The 23749-nt window shown below is 34.6% G+C and overlaps 1 protein-coding gene and 1 non-coding gene across 2 annotated transcripts; one reads left to right on the top strand and one right to left on the bottom strand.

The window, feature by feature from the left end:
- Positions 1 to 660: 660 nt before the first annotated feature.
- On the top strand, positions 661 to 16966 carry LOC133323100 (sorting nexin-25-like). The gene is made up of 11 exons (XM_061532057.1): positions 661 to 973; positions 5513 to 5609; positions 10742 to 10876; positions 10946 to 11122; positions 11453 to 11625; positions 11690 to 12822; positions 12894 to 13058; positions 13556 to 13693; positions 13771 to 14177; positions 14240 to 14522; positions 16640 to 16966. The coding sequence occupies exons 1-11, from the start codon at positions 661 to 663 to the stop codon at positions 16964 to 16966; spliced, it is 3348 nt and encodes a 1115-aa protein (XP_061388041.1).
- On the bottom strand, positions 13346 to 13418 carry Trnam-cau (transfer RNA methionine (anticodon CAU)). The gene has a single exon. It is a non-coding gene; the product is annotated as a tRNA-Met (tRNA).
- Positions 16967 to 23749: the final 6783 nt, after the last annotated feature.

Raw genomic sequence — 23749 nt, 5'->3', positions numbered from 1 at the left:
TCCCACAAGAGGAAGAACAAGTGTACAATAGAATAACAACAACAGCATATGAATTTGTGTGTGTGTTTTTCATCATTTGTATATAAAAGAAAAACAAAACAACAACAAAATTGTTGTAATCCTTGACGTAAGAATGTCCAAGTGGTATTTTACAAAGGAATAATCAGTTCAGTTAATTTTGATCCTGTGCGTTTTATATAACAACTTGTTGCCCCGCCTCCGCAAAGGACAAAAAGAATACGGCAAAAATCATTGCGGAAGAAAAAGAAAAAAATTGCAAATTAGTTTGGGACTGCTGCTGCTGTATGCGTTAGTTCTACTAAATAATGTGAGACGGAAAAATAAAACGGTGTTACCTCGTCTTTAAGGAGACAAATATTGATTTTGTAACAATAACAACAACACCTATTATTATTGAATACAAATTGCTTCGATTCCCACCCCCAACCCACAATGCCATCAAAAACCCATTGACTAGAAAAAAATCAAGTGTATAGAATGTTGTGTGTGTGGACATTGGATATAAAAATAAAATGTGATTAACATTTTAAATAGTCTGTAAAAAACAACAACAAAAACAAAAATCACCATTCGCATCGGCCTTTTAGGAAACTTACAACAACAACAACGGAAACCATAGAGTACAAAGTTCGGGACAGAATGAAAACTAAAGCTAATCCCAAAGATATACCCACAATAGATGATTTACACAGTTTTCCAAATCGTCGACCGTTGTTCCTCCTGGATTCACCAACGGGAAGCAACGAAAGGCATAATGCCACCGCATCCACCTCCACATCCTCATCAAAGGGGAAGTTATTACTGTGGTCCTCAGTATTGCGCGTTATACAACTGAATTGGAAAATTTTGTTGTCTGCCTTGGCAGTGACACTGCTGGCCATCATTTGGTATTATCCAATTTTCTTTCTCTTCATTCTGTTTGTGTTGTATTCGTTGCTATTGGTTGTTGCCGGTAAGTATTTAGAAGTAGCAGCATTTAGTCATGTAATCATGTAAACATATCAGCCTACATCATTTGTTTGTTTATAGATTTTAGAATTTTTCAAGAAGAAGAAGAAGAACAAATAAACAAGAGAAACCCTCGTTCGTATGGGTCGAATTTGTAATACCCTTCATCATGAATTGAAGATTCAAAATATCTAAATTCGATCCGGACCCTTTTTATGGGGATCTATGCCATTGTAAATTGCATCCAGGAGAAAACGAAATACCAAACTAAACACTCCCAGGTTTGGAAAGTTTTGCTTTAGCGAAAATCATGAATTGAAGATTCAAAATATCTAAATTCGATCGGTACCCTTTTTATGGGGATCTATGCCATTGTAAATTGCATCCAGGAGAAAACGAAATACCAAACTAAACACTCCCAGGTTTGGAAAGTTTTGCTTTAGCGAAAATCGTGCATGACTTATGGAATTATATCGAAAATGTTCCGTGAAGCAACAACGTACACAGAATTTCATTTCGGGGGTTGGCGGTGGTTGGGCCGCTGGTTCGATATGAAATTTTTAATTTTGACCGGTCCCCATTTTCTACAGAAAAAAAATTTTGCGGAAATGTGCCCTGGATTTTATATTAAAATATTTTGCGGATCCATGTTTGGGCCCTGGATTTTCTGTAGAAACTTTTTGTTGGACCATCTAGGACCTATGGATTACCTATAAATTTTTTTCGGAACCATTTTTCGAAAAAACAGACATTTTCTATAGAAAATTTTTGTGGGACCATATCTACATCATTTGTTTGTTTATAGATTTTAGAATTTTTAAAGAAGAAGAACAAATAAGCAATTGAAAACCTCGTTCGTCTGGGCCGAACTTTAAATATCCTCCATCATAAATTGAACATTCAGACTACCTTGTTATGGGGGGCTATGCCATGATAAATTGTCTGCCGGGAGAAAACGAAATACCAAACTAAACACTCCCAGGTTTGGAAAGTTTTGGTGGTTCGATATGAAATTTTTAATTTTGACCGGCCTCCATGCGGACCCTTCTACAGAAAATTTTTGCGGAAACGTTTATTTGCCCTGTATTTTATTTTAAAACACTTTGTGGATCCATGTTTGGTCCCTGGATTTTCTATAGAAAAAAATTTGGACCATCTAGGGACCTATGGATTGCCTATATAATTTATGGGTCCTGGAATTTCTACAGAAAAGTTTTGCGGAACCGATTATGGGTATTGGATTTTCTATAAAAAGGCTTAAGTTGAGTTTAGGGGCTCATCTCCGATTTTTCTGAAATTTTTACCACAGGTAGATCTCGTCTCCCTGATCACGAAAATATATGATATTCATGGGGGAAACCCATATTTCCCGAGATATGGACCTCTGAAATTCCGGAATTCATATGCTCATAACTTGGACATTTGTAGGCCGACAATGGTAATATTGACGGATATTTAGAGAAACATGTTTATTTAAAAGAAAATTTCGATCGCATTTTCTATCTGTCCATAGGAGAAAGTCTTAAATCCCCGGCCGAAGGCCGGCTATATAAGAAACACTTTGATATAAAGGAAATTTTAATCGCGTAGCCAATTTTTCACCTGTCCATAGCAGAAAGTCTTCAATCCCCGGCCGAAGGTCGGCTATTTAGAAAAAAATTAGTTTAAAAACATTGTTGATGCGTTAGCCGAATTTTCCGCCTGTCCATAGGAGAAAGTCTTAAATCCCCGGCCGAAGGCCGGCTATATAAGAAAAACGTTGATATAAAGGAAATTTTAATCGCGTAGCCAATTTTTCCACCTGTCCATAGCAGAAAGTCTTAAATCCCCGGCCGAAGGCCGGCTATTTGGATAAAAAAAATAGTTTAAAAACATTGTTGATGCGTTAGCCGAATTTTCCGCCTGTCCATAGGAGAAAGTCTTAATTACCCGGCCGAAGGCCGGCTATATAAGAAAAACTTTGATATAAAGGAAATTTTAATCGCGTAGCCAATTTTTTCACCTGTCCTTAGCAAAAAGTCTTAAATCCCCGGCCGAAGGCCGGCTATTTAGAAAAAAATTAGTTTAAAAACGTTGTTGATGCGTTAGCCGCATTTTCCGCCTGTCCATAGGAGAAAGTCTTAAATCCCCGGCCGAAGGCCGGCTATATAAGAAAAACTTTGATATAAAGGAAATTTTAATCGCGTAGCCAATTTTTCCACCTGTCCATAGCAGAAAGTCTTAAATCCCCGGCCGAAGGCCGGCTATTTAGAAAAAAATAGTTTAAAAAACATTGTTGATGCGTTAGCCGAATTTTCCGCCCGTCCATAGGAGAAAGTCTTAAATCCCCGGCCGAAGGCCGGCTATTTTGGATAATTTTTAATTAAGACGAATTTAAGTGGAAATAAAATGTGTACGCTTTACAATCATACCAATATTACCTTCACCGATTCATAAATAACGAAGTTATGAGCATAGGAATTTCGGAACTTTAGAGGTCCATATCTCGGGAATTATGGACTTCCCCCATGAAAGTTATATATTTTCGTGATCAGGGAGACGAGATCTACCTATGACAAAAATTTCAGAAAAATCGGAGATGAGCCCCTAAACTCAACTTGTTCCGTGGGGCCATCTATGGACGCACAGTTTTTCTATAGAAAATTTTGCGGAATCGTTTCTATAAAAAATTGTTTTCGGATCCCGGATTTTCTATAGCAAATTTTTGGGCACTCATCTTGGGGCCATGGAAAATTTACTGGGGTCTATTTATGGGCCCTGGAATTTCTATAGAACAATTTTGCGGAACCGATTATGAGTCATGAATTTTGTATAAAAAAATTGCGGATCAATTTATGGGCCCTAGATTTTCAATAGAAATTTTTTGTTGGACCATCTAGGGCGTATTTTTTTGATGGACCTATAGATTTTTTTTGCGGACCCATCTATGAAGTATTGGCACAAAAAAGTTGGGACACGAATTTTCTACGGAATTTTTTTTGTGGAACCATATATGGGCCTACGGATTTTCTATAAAAAGAAATTGTTGAGCCGTTTTTAAAAAAATTGTTTTCTTATCCTGGATTTTCTATAAACAATTTTGCAGATCCCTTTATGGGCCTACGGATTTTCTATAGTAAATGTTTGCAGGACCATCTACTACTGGGCTCTATACATATAGGACCTCAGTCACATTTAACGACGAAACTGTGACTGATCCGAAGAGATGCGCAAGATATTTTAACAGACAGTTTGTCGATCATCCCGAGAGCGACAGGGCGAAGAGTACTTCGTCGTTGTGGTTGCGCGGACGTAAAATAAGTTGAAAGTAGAAACAAGGTCCTTGCTTTCCGGCAGTACTTGGACGCAGATAAGGAAACCTTGTTGACCTCTTACAAAGCGATATGTCGGTCTGTGGCAAGCTATGCGGTTCCAGTGTGGTCTGCGAACTCTAGTGATTCGCAATGGAGAAGTATTTAGACCTGTCAGAACGCCGACAGGTTGCAGATTGAATGCCGTCCTCGGAGCTCACCCCCCACCCATAGCAGCTGTCAGCTGCCCAGACAAACCAATTACGTTCAGGATGGTGCAGTCGTCTCAATTCGTATTGGGCACGGATTGATGACCAGGTGCAGGATGTCTGCCCAGCATGTGGTACGGGGCCTCATACCACACTGCACTTATTCAATTGCCGAATCAAATCTAGCCGGTGGTGCTAGCTGCATTTCTAAATATGGAGACAGAACCAGATGGAATTTAAACAGAAAGAAATATAATTCATATAAACTGCTACAATAACAACAACTCGGCTATATTTATGGGCCCTGGGATTTCTTTAGAAAAAATTTGCGAAACCTTTTCTATAAAAAATTTGGGGATCCTTAATGTTCTATTAAAAAAATTTCCATAAATTTACTGGGACCTATTTATGGGCCATGGGCTTTCTGTCTATAACTTGGTTTGTGTCTTTTCTACTGAAAACCTATGGGCTATGGTGTAGGGTCTCATTTTATTATTTTACAAATTTCCTTCCTCTTTGTTTATGAAAAATTAAATGACGCCCTTTTTAGTTGCTGCTAATTTTGCAGTTGTTGTTGTTGTTGACATGTGGATTATGCCTGGTGTCGCCTCAATGACTGACTCATTGCTATTGTGTCTACACAATAGATATTTAATTTCATTAATATATTTGTTTTTATTAAAACTAAACCACTGATATCGTTTTAAGGCTTATCTAATTCAATTCGGTATCCAATGTCATAATTTTTTCTTGGAATTCTAAGAATATTATTTTTTTTATTAAAAAAAATCATTGATATAAATTTTGTTGAATCTTTGTGATGAGTTTTCCGTTCAAAAATTTAAATTAAATTCTTATCAGCAAATACAAATTGGGAATTTTCATTCGACCATCATCGAACACACCAAATATACCAGCAGTCTCTGGCTGGCATAATCAATGTGACCCATTTCTTATCACTTTTTTTGTATGTTGTTATTTTATTTTATTTCATTTTTAATATTAAACTTATTACATTATCGTTGTTGTTGTTTTTCATTACAGCTGTGGCCGGCACCGTTTACATCCATTACTTATTTACAACCAAAGAGCCGCCAAAACCCAATCGTGAACCCTTAAATGTTCTCTACAATGCCACCCAGTAAGTATGCCCGATTGAATATTGTTTTTTGGTATAGAAATTAATTTTTTTTATTTGTAATTTTTATCAGGGTCTTCAGAAGGTTCATAGGCAAGTCAGATGGTATTGTTATTCAAATTTGCCCCCATTTAAAATACTGGAGATATTATTTGCAATAGTAAATAGTTCTAGGTATCATTAAGTACCTAAAGGCGGGTGACTTCTTTCTAGAGGTGCACCATTTACTTTAAATCGGACGAAAATGTATATAAAAGCTATATCCAAATCTGAACCGATTTCCACGAAACTTAACACACATCGTTTTAAACTTAATTCAGTACGCTATGTACAATTTCGTGCAAATCGAATGATATATGGGAAATTACAAAAATCTTTTAAATTCCTTGAAGCTGAGGTTTGCAAGGTTATAACTCGCGAAATATGAACATATTGCATATAATTTAAATTCAATTCTATAAAATGAAGTGTTCTTGTCAAAATCTTAAAATATTGGTAATAAATAATAAGTTGCGTGGAAGCTGTGATGGTGGTAATGTAAAAAAATGGGTGAAAATGTGTTGAAGCCAACGAGTTTTTTTGTGTTCGTTCCCGATTTGTGGCTAAACTACACAACGCACGCACATGTGATCAGTGACTAAGTTGCAGAATACCCCATGGACAATATGGTTCTAATGTATGATTTTTCGATATAATCACTGCATCCACCCAAAATGGATGCTGACATTTTGAAGCCGGATTTTCGGTGTTTTTTGAATTTTTCTTATAATTTGGATGCGCATCCAGATAATAGAATAAACTAATTATAGGATTGTAGAACTCGTGATTCTGCTTCGTTTAGTGTATATCTCATGAATGTGCTCACTGTAGCTTCTTTGCAATTGGGTGCCAAAGATGAAAATTTGGTGCGTAAATTTTTATAAAAAACATATTTTTTGAGTCTAGAATTAAGAAAGTCCATTCAAATTCCGTGGAACCCCGCGTGATTTTAGTTTTTTTTCGTGCCGGATCTAATGAGCCCATCCATGTTCAATTCCGCCCAATAAAACGGCGGATATAGGTACCTTGAATGTGGGAAAAACTGCAAAAACTTATTTTGACAAATTCGCGTAAATAATCGCGGTTTTCTTCGAATTAATTTTACATGCATTTATGCTTGTATTGTCAAATTCGCGAAACTGTGTGGAAATAGGTCAAAAATACATCGATACGCGAATAATATGCGTATTTTATCCAAAATTGATTGTGGAGGCACATCCGCGGTTCTTAACCGATCCTTTTAAAATAGGTGTCCTTTTGTGTATTTTCATAGGAGATTACTGAAATCGGATGCGCATAAAAATCCTATGCACGTTGCGTGATTTTTAGCCATTTTTAGGGTTTTTGCATAGTAAAGTGCATCGAGTGGCACACTTTGACCGCTATATTAAACATCGAAAAATCCATAATTATTGAAAGACATTGATTCGGTTTATACGAAAATCGCATGCGCATCAACTGATTTCAACTAATTCGCGAATTGCAAGCTTTTCAATATTGATCATTTTTATATATTGTAAGTGCAATATATTTAGCCATTAATGACGTCGAAACTCTTATCAGATGAATCTACCGATATTTAACAATCATCTAAAAGAATTTGCAGAAGAAAGCGTCGTATATTTTAGAAGATTAAGGCAAAACCGTATCCTCTTAACCATACTAAAAAAATTGAAAATTCAAAAAAAAAAAAATTGTTTTAATTCAAAAATTAATTTATTTTATTTTCCGATATATGCATGTTTCTATTTGTTTTTCGCGACTATTAAACCGTATTTCAGTGTGATTTGACTAGTATGCAAAAAAAACAATGGTGTTTAAGCATTTGTGAAGAAATTCGCGAATTACAACGAATATAAATCTATTTAATTTAAATTTGAAATACAAGATTTAAAACCGCTATAACTTTTGTGCGCAGCATCCGAATTTGTGAACGCGAACAGATTTCGAATCAGCATATTTTTCTTAACCTATGTACCAAAAATCATAAATGTGCTCGCAAAAAAAATTTTCAAATTTTTTTTAATGGAATTTTAAAAGAATTTTGTAATTTCCCATATAGGAACTTTTGTACACCATTTACCTAAAATCGGACAAAAATATATATGGGAACTATATGTAAATCTGAACCGATTTTCACGAAACTTAGCATACACCATTTTAGACTTAATTCAGTACGCTATGCCAAATGTCATGCAAATCGAAAGACATATAGGGACTTTGGTGCATAATTTACATTAAATCGGCCGAAAATATATATTGGAGCTATATCTATTTCCGAACCGATTTCCACGAAACTGAACACATATCACTCTAGTACGTTATGCTAAATTTCGTGGAAATCGAAAGATATGTATGGATTTTATGCACCATTTACATAAAATTGGACGATAATATATATGGGAGCTATATCAAAATCGGAACCGATTTCCACGAAACTTAATACACATCATTCTAGACTTAATTCAGTAGGATATACCAAATTTCGTTTAAATCGAAGGATATATAGGGACATTGATGCACCATTTACAAAAATTGGACGATAATATATATGGGAGCTATATCTAAATCTGAACTGATTTTCACGAAACTTTACACAAATCATTCTAGACGTAATTTAGTACGCTATACTAAATTTCACGCAAATCGAAAGATATACAGAGACTTTGCGCACCATTTACATTAAATCGAACGAAACTATATAAGCTATATCTAAATCTGAACCGATTTCCATGAAACTTAACACACATCATTCCAGACTTAATTCAGTACGTTATGCCAAATCTCGTGCAAATCGAAAGATATATAAGGACTTTGGGGCATCATTTACATAAAATCGGATGAAAATATATATGGGAGCTATATCTAAATCTTAACCGATTTTCATGAAACACATCATATTTACCAAAAATCGGCCGAAAATATGTATGGGAGCTATATCAAAATCTTAACCGATTTCTACGAAACTTAATACACATCATTCTAGACTTATCTAAAATCGAACGATAATATATATGGGAGCTATTTCTAAATCTGAACCGATTTTCACTAATCTTAATACACATCATTCTATAGGGGAGAGGGGGGCACCTTTGAACACTTTTTGCTTTGAAGCCTTATAAAAATTTTTATTTTATAATTTTTGGTTTCTTATTAATTTTAACTAATAGGTACATATGTAACCTTTAAAATGAATATACATATGACATACTATAAGCTTGATAAATATGTTTTATTACTGTTTTAATGGACGAACTCAAAGTGTTCAAAACTGCCCCCCCAGGGGGGCAGCTTTGAACAGGTGTTAGTATTTTCGAACGACATGGTTTTTTGCAGTGCTTATGTTCAAATATATATGTATTGTATTCATATATATCAGAAATGCATGAATTCATTAAAAAAATATATAAAAAATGTTCAACATTTAAAAAATTTAGATCAAAAGTTATTAAAACATAAAATGACTTAAAAACAAAAATTAACATGGTGAAAAATACAGTTAATTTCGTAATCTTATTAGCCCATTTGAAATTTTGAGAAATCGAAGCCAAAAGTTAAAAACTCCTTTTTTTACTCGAGTTTAATGGGCATGTTCAAAGGTGCCCCACCCATGGCATTTTACGGAAATCTAAAATAACTTTTTTTGTAATAAATATATATGAAAGAAATTACATTAGTTATGTTTGAAATGATTGTTGGAATGCAAAAAATTTGTTTGACGAAAGAAAACTATCACAGAATTCTTCCTGCGCCCTTACAACCAAATGAATAAAAGTTTACAATGACACTGAGAAAACATGGTCACCCATGCACAATTTTTCGACAACTGGAAAAGCAAGCCAAAGTGGTTTACGCATATAGAGAACAAGATTGCCATATACAAAAATGTGGTTGCGGGTCGGAAAAATATTTAACCAAGATTTTATGAGCGCTGTTCAAAGGTGCCCCACGTTCAAAGGTGCCCCCCTCTCCCCTACTTAATTCAGTACGCTATGCCAAATTTCATGCAAATCGAAAGATATATAGGAACGTTTGTACACCATTTAACTTAAATCGGTCGAAAATATATATGGGAGCTATATCTAAATCTGAGCCGATTTTTTCCCAATTTCAATAGGGTTCATCCTTGGGTCAAATAAATGCCAAATTTCATCCAATTCGAATCAAAAATGCGACCTGTACTTTGTTTACAATTTAACATCTACAGACAGACAGACGGACTGACAGACATACATAAATCGACTCAGAAAGTGATTCTATGCATATTCTTAAAAGGAACCATGTGTCTATCTCGTTGCCTTTTGCCTGTTACAAACATATGTACAAAGACATAATACCCTGTACCACAGTGTGGTGAAGGGTATACATATTTTAAGAGGTCACCTATAATTTAATTAACCTGAATTTAATTTTGTACATTCAAAATTAGTCAAAATTATGAAAATATTGTAATGTTAAATAGGCCATAAATTAAACATTAATAACAGTAGAAACACCTTAAAATCGCCTCGATAAAGGACTTATATTCAGGTCAGGTCCTTGAACATTTCTTTTTTTCTATACGGAAAAATCCTGAACCCCGCTGAGGATTCCCTTTTTTCTAATTGTTAACTTCCTTGTGGTTTTGTAAATAGTTCATTTGAATGATTATTCAAATTAAAGGAACGAATAGAATATTTTTTTTTCGTCTTGAAAAAACATTCACGTCTAATTAATCACTTTCACATTTTTGTTATTTTTTTTAGAAATGTTCTCAACAACGTCATTCCTTAATAAATGACATAACCACAATATAAAATCTATATAAGTAACACTTTCATGTAAATTATGAAATGAATATCCCATACCCATTATTAAATTTCTGAATGAATGAAAAAAAAAATATATCTCTTGCGTGTGATTTGATGTCAAACATGTCATCTCATTATGTTTGTATGTAACCTGGTTATGAAGTGATAGGTTTGTTGTTGTTTTTTTAAGCAGCACAATTAAATACTAAAAAAAATTAGGGATATTGAATTTTTCAAAAAACGATTTAATTGTTTGCATTTTTTTACTAATTTATTAAAATCTTAATTTTCCTCATATACTTTCAGAAATAGTCTCTTCGACTTACCCAAACCCATTAAGAATGCCTCGAATTTACCACTGATCTTTGGTAAAACTGTGGATTTACAAATACAACAAATAATCGAATATGTTCTTAGAGATTTTATGACACCATGGCTGGGGTAATTTGGAAAATTTTTGGATTTTCTTTTTTAGTGTTCAATTAAATCCATTTTTCGATTTTTTCACAGGTATGTGGTAACAAAACCGAAATTAATGAATGACATCGTACGTGAAGATCTCTGGAATGCCATACAAAAAATGCATGAACGTGCCAAGAAGATGGATGCACCCAAAATAATAGCTGTTGATATGGTGAATAGGGTTACGGTGCATTTGGAAAAGATACGGATATCAGAGGCAAGAGCGTAAGTAATAGAACTGATAGATAGGTTTGCATAATCTTCAGAATCCTCGGAGAATTTCAGAGCACTGAGGACTTTTTCTGGGGGTTTGATGAATTTTTTTCTATAGAAAAAGTAATACAAACAAAAAAATCCTCAGGAACCTGAGGATTACTTTTTCTATAGAAAAAAAATCCTCAGGATCATGAGGATTGCTTTTTTCTATAAGAAAAAAATCCTCATGGCCCTGAGGATTACTTTCTATCTCTGTGGAAAAAATTGTCCTCAGTGTTCTTCGAAATATCCATTTGACTGGCTTATTTTTCTGTTAATCTTTCTATTATCTACTTGCAGAGCCGAAATGAATGTGGCCCCTGTATTTTCGACAAATTCCTATTTGGTCACCGAAGAAAAAGAATTGGAATTCTTGAGAAAATTATGTGAAATTATGGTTATACTTCTGCTACCCCGTGGCTATTCCCTACCACCACTAAAGGTGCTGCTAAGTGAAATACTCTCGTACAAAAGTAAATATTTTCCATATCCAAAATCTCTTCAAATACTCAATAATATTTTCGATTTTCCCCCTAGTATTCTTTCCCATGATTAAAATGTTAACCTCGCCGGATTATATCAATCAGAAAATTGTACAAAACATTGAAGGACGTTTAGCGGCAGCTGCGATTAGCAAGCGATCATATGAATATGCAGCAAGTTTCGAAGATTTCCTGAAAATTATCAACAACTGCGGCAACCTGGAAGAGTTGTCACTGATACGTAAAAGTATTGTCAACGATTTGATGCATGCAACAACAGTACAAAATCTCCAACGTGCCAAAGGTATTGATCCCGATAACGACCCGGATCATAATCTATCGAAATCGGAAATATCAGCAGCGGTGCGTTTGAAACGTTATGTACAACAGCTGACCTATGCCAAGAATATGTGTGAAAAGAATTTGGAGAAATTCGGTTGGAATGGCAACTATTCAAGTGATTTGGATCTGTCACTGGTGGAGATTTTGAATACGGCAATTGGTAGGAGATATTTTACCATTTTCCTGGAACCCCTGAAGGCAAGTGCTTTGGTTGGCTTCTATATGGCTGTGGAGGAAATGAAGCATGCACCGAAAAATGCCGCCCATCAGCTGGGTACGGAAATCTTCTATACCTATATCAGGGTGCCAAAATCCGAGCTACAATTTGATAAACATGAACGAAAGTTAATTGAAACATTTCTACTGGGCGATTCAGGCCCGGAAATATTTTATGATTTACAAAAACAAGTGCTAAAAACCCTCGAAGAGAAATACTATCCTCCCTTTGTGTTGAGCGATCAATATCGTCTGCTAAAAGAAGCTTTAGATTCGGAGGACTATAAAGATCCCACCTTAATAGTTGGTGCCCTTAGTGATAATCATGAGGAGGCATCAACCAGCCTCGATGGCCTGGAGACAAATAATTCCGGTACCATAGATGTGGCGGCTCATACCTCATATGCTCGCAAAAAGCTCGAACAAATTCAGGAGAGAATAGATAAGAAAAATCAAGCCCTAGATGCATTAAAATACTCAGTTAAACCGGATTCCAAAGTTCTGCAAATTTTGGAAAAAGAAATGGAATGGTTGAAGAATATTAAACGGCAGACAGAGGCACATTTGCGGCGTACCGATGCATGGACGGAGCATTTGGGTCGTTGGAAGGCCACACTGCAAAGTGTTGAGGTGAGTACTGAGAATTGAAATTTTTATTTTCATATTATTTTCGAATTGTTGTTTTTGTGGTATTGTTCCAGATATCCGATGAAAAAGAGTCCCTGCAATTTATGATTTTAGTTCATGTCGATGAGGACATAAATACACCCAGTGCATTGAAACAATCAGCTTCGGGTAAAGTTGAGGCCCGTCCCGGCAGCATATCAAGTGGCTGGGTGGTAATGAGATCTCTAAATCAAGTTCATGTAAGTAGATAAAAAAGTTTTTTTTCTAGGCGTGGAATTTTTAAAGTATATTTTTCAAGGCGAGGAATTTTTAAAGTATATTTTTCAAGGCGTTGAATTTTAAAATAATATTTTTTTCAAGGCGTGGAATTTTAAAGGCGTGGAATATTTTTCAAGGCGTGGCATTTTAAAAGAGAATTTTTTAAAGCCTGGAATTCAATTTTTTTTTAAATTTTAAAATTATAAAAAATTAAATAATGTTTATAAAAAAATTATAAACATTATTTAAAAAAATATAAAAAAATCAATGCCCCGGGTGAGGCTCGAACTCACGACCTTAAGATTATGAGACTTACGCGCTGCCTACTGCGCCACCGAGGCATGTTTGCCGACTGTGAATAACAAAGCAGCTTGAACACGAATCAACTATCACACACACATACACGCACATAAAGTATTGCAAAATAAAGTTCTTATTGTTGTTGTTCTTGCTTCTTCTTGTTTTGTTTTTATTTTAGGAACTGCAAAGAAAGCTGCGACATGTCAGTGCCAATCTCAAATCATTTGATTTACCAACAAATTTTAAGTTTTTCTTTTTGAAAAACGATAAACATGCCCTGGAAAAGGCCAAACAACAAATACAACGGTTTATTAATGTAAGTAACGGTCATGGAATTTTTTTCGAATTTAAAATGCCAATATTAATTGTTATTGTTTTTTGTTTATTTTTCAGATGATTTTAGAAGATGACCACTTGAATGGCAGTGAAGCAATTTACACTTTCCTTAGTCCAAGTTCGGATCATTTAAAACAATCGTTACCCTCACCAAAGAAATCGAAATTCTCGCTGTCGACATTATTTAAAACTGAGACAGTTAAAAGTTCCGACGCCTCATTGAAATCGCTATCAACAGATCCATTTTGGGGTTTACAGCGAGATGATGAAGACATATCTACCTATTTGGAGGGTGTGCCGGCCGGTGATAATAAATTACTCGCCGATTTGGATAGCAAAGATTCAATAGCGGAACCTTTGTATGCCCTAATGGGTGAGATATTCGATATGGGTGGTGTTTTCAAGTGGTTGCGTAAAAGTCTTATATCGTTTGTACAAATTACCTATGGTAGAACTATTAATAGGTGAGCTATGATTATTTTTTTTTTTAATTTTCCACCTTCAATTTTCCATATTTTTATTTCAGACAAATTCGTGAATCGGTATCATATTTATTTGAGGAATCAATGCTGCACTATTATTTCTCAGCGATATTGAAATCATTTTGGCCCGGTGGCGTATTAGCATCGGCATATCCCGTTCGTTCGGATGACATGAAAGAGATGACAACAAATGCAGCTAAAGCCTTACTTATGGATAACATACCCGAGGTCTTGTGTAATTTAGTCGGTGCCCAAGCTGCTAAACGTGGTGTTTTGAAAGTGTTCGATGCCCTGCAGAATCCTGTCTATAATAAACAATTGTTTTATGTAAGTAGAACGAGATGTGAGGAATTAGGAGTGAACTGAATAATTTTTTGAGGCGTGGATTTAAAAAAAAAATTTTTCAGGGTGCAGATTTTTTAAATTTATTATTTTTAAGGTTTAGATTTTTCAAAAAAAATATTTTTTCAATGCGTAGATTTTTTAAAAAAATATTTTTTCAAGGCGTAGATTTAAAAAAACTATATTTTTTCAAGACGTAGATTTTTTAAAAATATTTTTTCAAGGCGTAGATTTTTAGAAATATTTTTTCAAGGCGCAGATTTTTTTAAATATATTTTTCAAGGCGTAGATTTTTTAAAAATATTTTTGCAAGGCGTAGATTTAAAAAAAATATTTTTCAAGGCGTAGATTTGTTAAAGAATATCTTTCAAGGCGTAGATTTTTAAAAAAATATTTATTTAAGGCCTATCTCAAGGCGTAGATTTAAAAAAAATATTTGTTTAAGGCCTATCTCAAAGCGTAGATTTTTAAAAAAATATATATATTTTTTTAAGGCGTAGATTTGAAAAAAATTAAAGGGGTAGATTTTTTAAATAGAATATTTCGTTAAGGAGTAGATTTAAAAAAAAAATATTTTTAAGGTGTAGATTTTTTTAAAAATATTTTTAAAGACGTAGATTTTATAAAAAATAGTTTTTTAAGACGTAGATTTTTTAAAAAATATTTTTCTAGGCGTAGACTTTTTAAAAAATATTTTTTTAAGGCGTAGACTTTTTAAAAAATATTTTTTTAAGGCGTCGATTTTTTAAAAAATATGTTTTTCTAGGCGTAGATTTAAAAAAAAATATTTTTCAAGGCGTAGATTTAAAAAAATTCGTCTAACAATGTCGATGTCCGAGAATAGCTGGTACAGCCCATGGTTCATTCGACGGCGATATTCACTGTCAACGAAGATCGGCCCATAGATCTTTCGGAGAATTTTTCTCTCAAACACTCCAATAGCTGCCTCATCTGCTTGCGTATGTACTAATGCTTCAGATCCAAATAACAGCACGGGTAATATTAGCGTCTTGTAGAGTGTGAGTTTGGTCTGGCGGGAGGTGGCCTTGTTTTTGAGTTGTTTGGTCAGACCATAGTAGCATCGGTTGGTTCCTTCTTCGAATTTCGAAACTGATGTCATTCGTTTTATTTATGGCGGTACCAAGGTATATAAAATCGTTGACTACCTCGAAGCTGTATTTCTCAAGTTCCACAGTTGGCCCGAGTCTACTGGACGCCTTGCGCGTTGATACCATCAGCTTGGTCATCTCGCCGTTTTCTGCCAGACACACTTTGGCAGACTCCTCAATTTGTTTAAAGGTGGCTGTTACCGCTCTCAATGTTCGACCTATTATATCGATGTCATCGGCGAGAAGGCGAATAACATGTGTTGTTTGGTATACAGAGTGCCACTTCTGTTCACCTTTGCTTCTCGTATGACCTTTTCCAGCAGGATGTTAAAAAGGTCACACGACAAAGTGTCACCATGTCACCTTCGGTATTAAAGGGCTCCGAGAGGTCCTTTCCGATTTTAACTGCTGATCTTGTGCCATTTAAAGTTATCTTGCATAGCCGAATAAATTTTGCAGGAATGTCGAACGCAATCATGGCTTTAAACACCTCTGAACGGATAGAGCTGTCGAATGCGGATTTATAGTTTTGATTTCTCGTTGTTGATCAGGAGAAATCCAGGTGGCCTTGTATATAGAGATGCTTGAATCTGGTGCTGCTAACTACCATGTTTTTTGCTGTCGCGTAGTCAATAAACCTTATGCCGTTGTCAGATGTTTCTTCATGGAGACTAAATTTTTCGACGGTGGAGCCAACGATATTTTCCCTTCCGATTTATACATAAAAATATCCTAGCAGAATTTTAATGTCATGGCCAGGGCAACGGTCATATGCTGTTTCTAAGCACTCGTAAAATATGTCTTTGGTCTGTTCATCTTTATCTTCGGTCTGAGCATGGTCGCAAATGAGACTGATGTAGAAGAACTTCGCTTTTATACGGATTATAGCAAATAAAAACTATATTTCCAAGGCTGGGAATTAAAAAAAATAATAACTTGTTTAATAACAACAAATTTTAATATTAATTTTTGTGTTTTTAATATTTGTTCCAGGAACTTTTGGAAATCCTTATGATGGAATTCTTTCCCGAAATTAAACAGTTAAAAATACACACACCTACAACAACAACCCTGCACTCAAATCAACAACATTCCACGGCGACTGGTAATAGCAGTGGTGGCGGTAGTGGTGGTATTGGCAACAGCAGCAGTGGTGGCATTAGTAACACCTCCAATAAATCTCACAATAATAACCAAAATGATAAATATCACCAACATCAGCAGCAACACCAACAACATTATGCTGATAAACACCAAACCCACCATGGCAGTGACAAACATTCAAACAATCATCATACCCACCATCTTACAGGAAAGTAAAAAGAAAACGAACAAATAAAACTACGCATTTGTTTACATCATCATCTAAGCTAAGATGACCGAGACCCATTGTAATGTTAACTTATAATTAGGTGCTAATATTATTATATATGTTTGTATATCGTGTATATGTATTGTAAATTATATCCTTAGTATTATGTGGTATATCTGTAAGTGTAGTATAATTCATTTTCAGAAAAGCTTTATTACATTGTTTGTTTGTCTTTTGTATATCGTAGTTGCATATTGCGATAATTTAATTTCAATATTCCAATTTTAATTTCAGACATGATACTAGCTGGGGTTTTTATCTAACTTCATGTCTGTCTGTCTCTATGTGTGTGATGTTCTATTTTTTAATGGAAAACTTATTTTGTAACAAAATATATTTAATATAAAATTAAATAATTATTTTAAAATATAAGAAAGAATTTTAAATAAAACAACAAAACAATCTTTGTTGACATTATATCGCATATAGGAAATAACACAGTATTATAAAAAATTTAAAAAATCACTAATTTTAAGTCCTTAACATTCCAAAGATAAATTTGTTTATGAACACAATTTGTTGAATGTAGCGAAAATTATTTCTGAGGAACTAAAAAAAACTATTTATCCATTTCAAAATGTTTTGTTTTAGTTTAGTGCAATTTTGTTATTATTTTATGTATTTTATTTTTGAATTTATGTGTAACCTCGAATGTCAAAAAAAAAAAAAAATCAAGATCAAATAAAATTGTAAATATCGTCGAATTTATATAAAAAAATTAATTTAAAAAAAATATTTTATGGTGAAAATTGTTATAACACTTTTGTCACAATATTACTGTTGATTTGAAAGTGAAGAAAATGGATCAATTAAAAAATAGATTAAATAGATTAATATCCGGCCTGTCCTGAACTTTATGTATAAATTTGGAAATGCGAGTGTGAAGATTATGAGTTTTCTGACCCTCAGCCTCAGGAAATCAACACACAGAATGTTTGTTGTATACAAAGTCAAGCAAATTCAAGTCTTGAGGTCTTGAATCGACACTGGACGTGGACTTATCATTTACGTGCCCTTGTTCATCAGTCAAGATGATTTTTCGATCAACGATTGTATTTACCCAGTATTCTTCAATCGCTTCCTCTGCATGTGTGTTAATATGTTTTAATTCTGTTTGGCAGGCCTATTGATCAGGAGGCTCTCTTTTGTTTCTTCGGAACTTTCTCTATTGAATGCCAGACATGTCTTGTAACGACAAGTTTCCTCCGGTTGCTCGCGGATATGCTCGCGGGGGTGACCGGTGACCGAGAGTGAAAAAATGTAGTTTTAGCTTTTAAATTCAGAATACTTCGCTTTATTTACTCTTAAATTTATAAACATATCTCCTATACTTAAATTATTAAAGTCTCCAGCGTCTGCTGCAACTGCTCCGGCACGGCTGCTGATTTTACAGGAACTCTGGTTTGCTGTTTCTGGCGATGCAGAGTCGGTACCGGTCCTTGCCGCTGCTTCCGCTATAAGTCCTGACGCTGTCCCAGGTTTCAACACCTAAGTATGAAGGCCCACGACGGCTCTTTATGTCGGTTTTCTTAACACTTTCCTTTCTATAAAGGCCCAAAACAGCTCTTTATTCCGGTTTCATTTAAAATCACTATTAGTTATTTGCAGGCCCACGACGACTCTTTATTTCGAGTTTTTTTTCCTTAAATCACTTTTTGTCATATAAAGACTCACAACGGATCTTTTTTGCGAGTTTTTCCTTAAAATCACTTATGGTTGTATAAAGGGCCACGACGGCTCTTTATTTCGAGTTTTCCTTAAAATCATTTTTTGTCATATAAAGACCCACGACGGCTCTTTATTTCGACTTGATTAATCTCGGATAATTAACAATCACTTTTATACACTCACCGATACTTTCTGTATTCCTCCGCTGGTGATCTCTCCTATGTTCTGCTCGTTTGACCGCTCGGCACCGACTGATCTCGAGCCAGGCTTGGATCTCCCTTTTCTACACGAATTCCAGGATGCTTCCAGCCGCTTTCCCGACTTCGAACCTCTGCTGCCGCGCCGATCACGTGGCCTCTCTGCTAACGGAAACTTGTTTACGAACATAGTGTCATGGTTACCGTCTTCATTAGAATTTACTTTTGAACTAAACATTTTGTGCACAACTGTACTCTTCTATTTAGTAACTTTTGTTATCAATATAATATTCTTACTTAGCTGGCTTGTGATGGGACTTTCCGAGCTTAGAAAAGATTTCCAGGCGCATCTGTCTTCCGCATCTGTTTTTCCAATTTGAAAGACCATTTTCGGCAATGTGTCTTCGACTTGATCTTTCTATCGTATTCGTGGCCTTCCCCTTCTTTGTAAACCATCAGCTGGTTTGCTTTACCAGCCCTTTTGGGCTGGGGCATCTTCACCCATGAGCTGCATCATCTACTTGCGTAAGTACCCATGCTTCAGATCCATATAACAGCACGGGTAGTATCAGCGTCTTGTAAAGTGTGAGTTTGGTCTGGCGGAAGATGACCTTGTTTCTAAACTGCTTAGGTAGACCATAGTAGCATCTGTTGGCCATCACAATCCTCCGAATTTCAAAACTGATGTTATTCGATTTATTTATGGCGTAGGCGAGTAACATGTGTTGTTTGGTGTGCAGAGTGCCATTTCTGTTCCCCTTTGCCTCTCGTATGACCTTTTCCAGCAGGATGTTAAAAATGTCACACGACAAACTATCACCTTGTCTGAATCCTCGTTCGGTATTGAAGGGCTCCGAAAGGTCCTTTCCGACTTGTATCAAAAGTTATCCTGCATAGCCGTATTAATTTTGCAGGAATGCCGAACGCAGACATGGGTTTAAACACCTCTGAACGGATAGGGCTGTCGAATGCGGCTTTATAGTCGACGAATAGGTGGAATGTGTCGATAAGTTTTTCGTGGATTTTTTCCAGGATTTGGCGCAGAGTGAAAATCTGGTCAATGGTGGACTTGCCAGGTCTGAAGCCGCATTGGTATGGTCCATGGCACAATGAATAGGTAGTCCATTTAGCGCAGCTGATGTCTTGATTAACTGTCAAAGTGGGTAATTTCTACTTCAATTCGATGTGCAGTGTTGCCAACCATTTGAAATATTATATGGAAAAATTTTACAGATAATCGAGACAAAAACAAAGGTTGTTGTTGTGATACATCACCTTATTATTGCATCATGGTATGGTCCAATAATGTCATTGACAATTGCTTCAATCGTTCACATAGCACACTGGATATCACTTAATTTGCGATGGGAAGAAGGCTAATTCCTCTATAGTTGGCACATATCGTCTTGTCTCCTTTTTTGTCATAACAAAATATAATTTAAATTAAAAGGTTTTCTTGTATTTCCCATAATTTTGAAATGGATAAATAATATTTATAAAAAAGTTGGAATTATTATTTCAATATTGAAAAAAATATGCATTTGTTCAATTGATGTGTGTGTTAGTTGAATTTTATAAATGTGCGTGTGTATTTGTTATTATTTTATAAAAACAATTGAACATTGAAATTAAAAAAAAAATATGTAAACACAAATATCCTATAGCATTACACTACCAATGCAAAGACCACAAGGACACTAGTTAATACCAAATAAATATGTAACAAAAAATCTTTGTAAATACAACAACAAATTATATGAGAAAAATATATTAAGAAAATAATATTAAATAAACAATGAAACTATTTATGTACACCTTCCTACAAAACAAAAAATAAAGAAAGTTAAAAAAATGGTTCTTCGTAGACATTTTCATTTTTTTTTTAAATTAAATTGTCAAGGCTTGTTGTTGGCGTGGATTAATAACATAATCGAATGTTTTTAATATTTTTTCGTTTAAAGTTTTTGTTGGCGCGAGAATCGGCAGAGGCCGAGTTTGTCCCTTCGCACTCCAAAGATATTTGTTTAACTTTTAAATCATCATTCTTATTTCATTTATTGTTTTTCTTATATACATTGTCAGGAAAATCGATAATTGGCATCACTGTATTGTGAAACAGTTTAGGAGTTCTAATTAGAATTCTACTACGCATTATTTTTTTATAGAAATACATTGAAATAAAATTTCAACTGTAATACTTTCTTTCCCATTTAAACTAAAAAACGTCAAATCTGAATAAAAATCGCTAAATTGTCATTACTGTTGCTATTCTATGTTGTAAATTGCATTGCCTGCTTTTTGGGAATTCTAATTTGAATTTTACATCTCATGCTATATCCATGCACCAATAACTCTGTGTGTGAGTGCATAATGGCGCATCAGGCAAACTCCCGCATGCGTACTCTCTTTGACAATAATTTGTTTGAAAAGGAGCGTATGAAACGGCTCTATGCGCTTGAGCCTGGTATAATACAATGTAGTTTGCCAAGCTCTCTTCCGTCATTGTGTTCTCGGAATGCAATGGAGTTTGCCAATTGGCTCTCTTCCTTCTTCGGAAAATACTCGACTTTAGTTCTTCTTTGAAATTCGTTAAGTGCGGTTGCGGCAGTTCCAGTGCAATAAGAAATCGATCGAATTGGAATATAAGATTTACAAGATTATTTAAAATAAATGGCTCGGTAAAAGTCCTTTTTTTCTTCGCGAGTGAATTTAATAAAGAAATAAATCAATTTATAAAGGAAACAAATCGTGTGATGCTTTGCCTTAACCGTGTTTGTTATAGTTACGTCTTTTACTTCCTACAGATGTTCCCTTTCGTTTACTTGTCCCAATCCTTTGGGATAAATATTCAATGTAAGATTTTGTGTCGATATTTATTCGGGATTTTTACAATCGCATTTGCATTTCCAAAAAAGAATGCAAATTATATTATCATTATCCCGCGTGTGTGTGCATGCCTTTTGTTTTGTTAGAAAATACGAGCCCTTGACACAACTGATCATGATTAAAAGGTAAGTACAAGAATATTTTCTTTGCAATTTCACAAGAAATTAAGGCGTCAAACATGGTTTGTTGTTGTTGTTACTGTTTGTTGATGTTAACGGTTCTCATTATGAGAGAATGTAACTGAGTATGCGAGCAGGGCTGCCAGATTTGACGATTTATCGTCATTTTGACGATTTTTTGGTCAAAAATTGAAAAATGACGATTTGACGATTTTTGCCCAAAAAATGACGATTTTTGGTCATTTTAGTAATATTGCAATATTTGGGTTCTTTTTGTTATGTCAACATCAAAAATGTATAAAGCGAAAGAAATAGTAAAAAGAATATGAATATTTGGAATATGTGTGTGAGGTATACTTTGTACTGTTACAAAGCCAACAACAGTTTACGTTTACCCAGATAGATGAAAAACTACCAATCAGCTGTGCCGTTCTCTGGGTAGACAGCAACAAAACAAATAAAAGTTAACGGTTGTTGTTTTTTGACACGGGCAAATAGAAGAAAATTGGTGAACGGAAACGTTGTTATATTAAATTAAAGTTTCAATTTATACAAAGTTATTACAATGTTAAAAAGATTCGATTTGAAAGCATTTTTAAAATGGTATCTATGATAAGTCCCACGAATATTAATAATGAAAAGAATAATTCATTTTTCGATATCCTTAAAGAATTTCCACATTTTGTGAACGAAGATGAAAAACAAAAATTGGATTCAGAATTTCGCGAACTAAGGTTGTTTGATTTTGATAACATTTGTGAAAATGATGAAACCAATTTATTTCGTTTTTGGAATGCAATATTTGATTTGAAACGTGGTGATGGTTCATATGTTTTTCCTATAATAACTAAATTTGTACGGAAGGTAATGGTATTACCCCATTCCTCAGCAAATGTTGAGCGTGTTTTCAGCCAAGTAAATCTTAATAAAACGAAAAGTCGAAATTCCCCCAATAAGGGTTCAATGGAGAAATTTATACCAAAGATTATTTAAAAGTTAACAAAACAAATTGTTATGATACGATAATTAAAACCGACATGTTGAAAATGATTAACACAAATATTTCTTTTCAAAATGAATGACTTTATTAAAGTCGAAATTACTATTCAAATATTTTTTTATAAAATAAATGAATTTCTTGATTAGCTTTAAAAACGTGTTTAATAAATTGAATGCCTCTTTTATGTTCATTTTAATAAAAAAATATATTTAAATATATCTAAACGTGCGTATTTAAATTTTTGACGATTTTTGATAAAAAAAAATCGTCATTTTGACGATTTTTCCAAAAAAAATCTGGCAGCCCTGTATGCGAGAGTGCACAGGTACTCTTCTCAGGGTTTTGTTCACTGGTCTCTTACTGTGATATTGTTATGATTCAAAGCAGTGGGTGGTAATGGGAGGATGGATGTTAATAGTTGTGTTGTTGTATGCTTTCGTATTGTTGTGGTGCAGCTTTCATTATGGGAGTGTGTAACTGAGTATGGGAGAGTACACATGTACTCTTCTCAGTGTTTTGTTCACTGGTTTCTTATTGTGATGTGCTCCACAGCAGTGGGTGGTAATGGGAGGATGAATGATAATAACAAATACTGTTGTTGTGTGGTGTGTATTTCTCATTATGAGAGAATGTATGTAACTGAGTATGGGAGAGTACACATGTACTGTGCTTAGGGTTTTGTTCTTTGGTTTCTTACTGTGATATTTGTTATGATCCACAGCAGTGGGTGGTAATGGGAGAATGGATGTTAATAGCAAATACTGCTGTTGTTGTTGTGCGCTTTCATATTGTAGTGGTGTAATTAATATGGGTGGTAGGGGGTCGATCTCTAGTTTGTTCGCTCAATGCTGTTGGGTTGAT

The sequence above is a fragment of the Musca vetustissima genome, unplaced genomic scaffold (assembly GCF_032173495.1).
Source record: "Musca vetustissima isolate MV318-11 ecotype Yass unplaced genomic scaffold, APGP_CSIRO_Mvet_v1 utg32982, whole genome shotgun sequence".
In the NCBI taxonomy this organism is placed as follows: domain Eukaryota; kingdom Metazoa; phylum Arthropoda; class Insecta; order Diptera; family Muscidae; genus Musca; species Musca vetustissima.
Note: the sequence above shows the minus strand (reverse complement) of the source record. Positions and strands in the feature narration are given on the sequence as shown.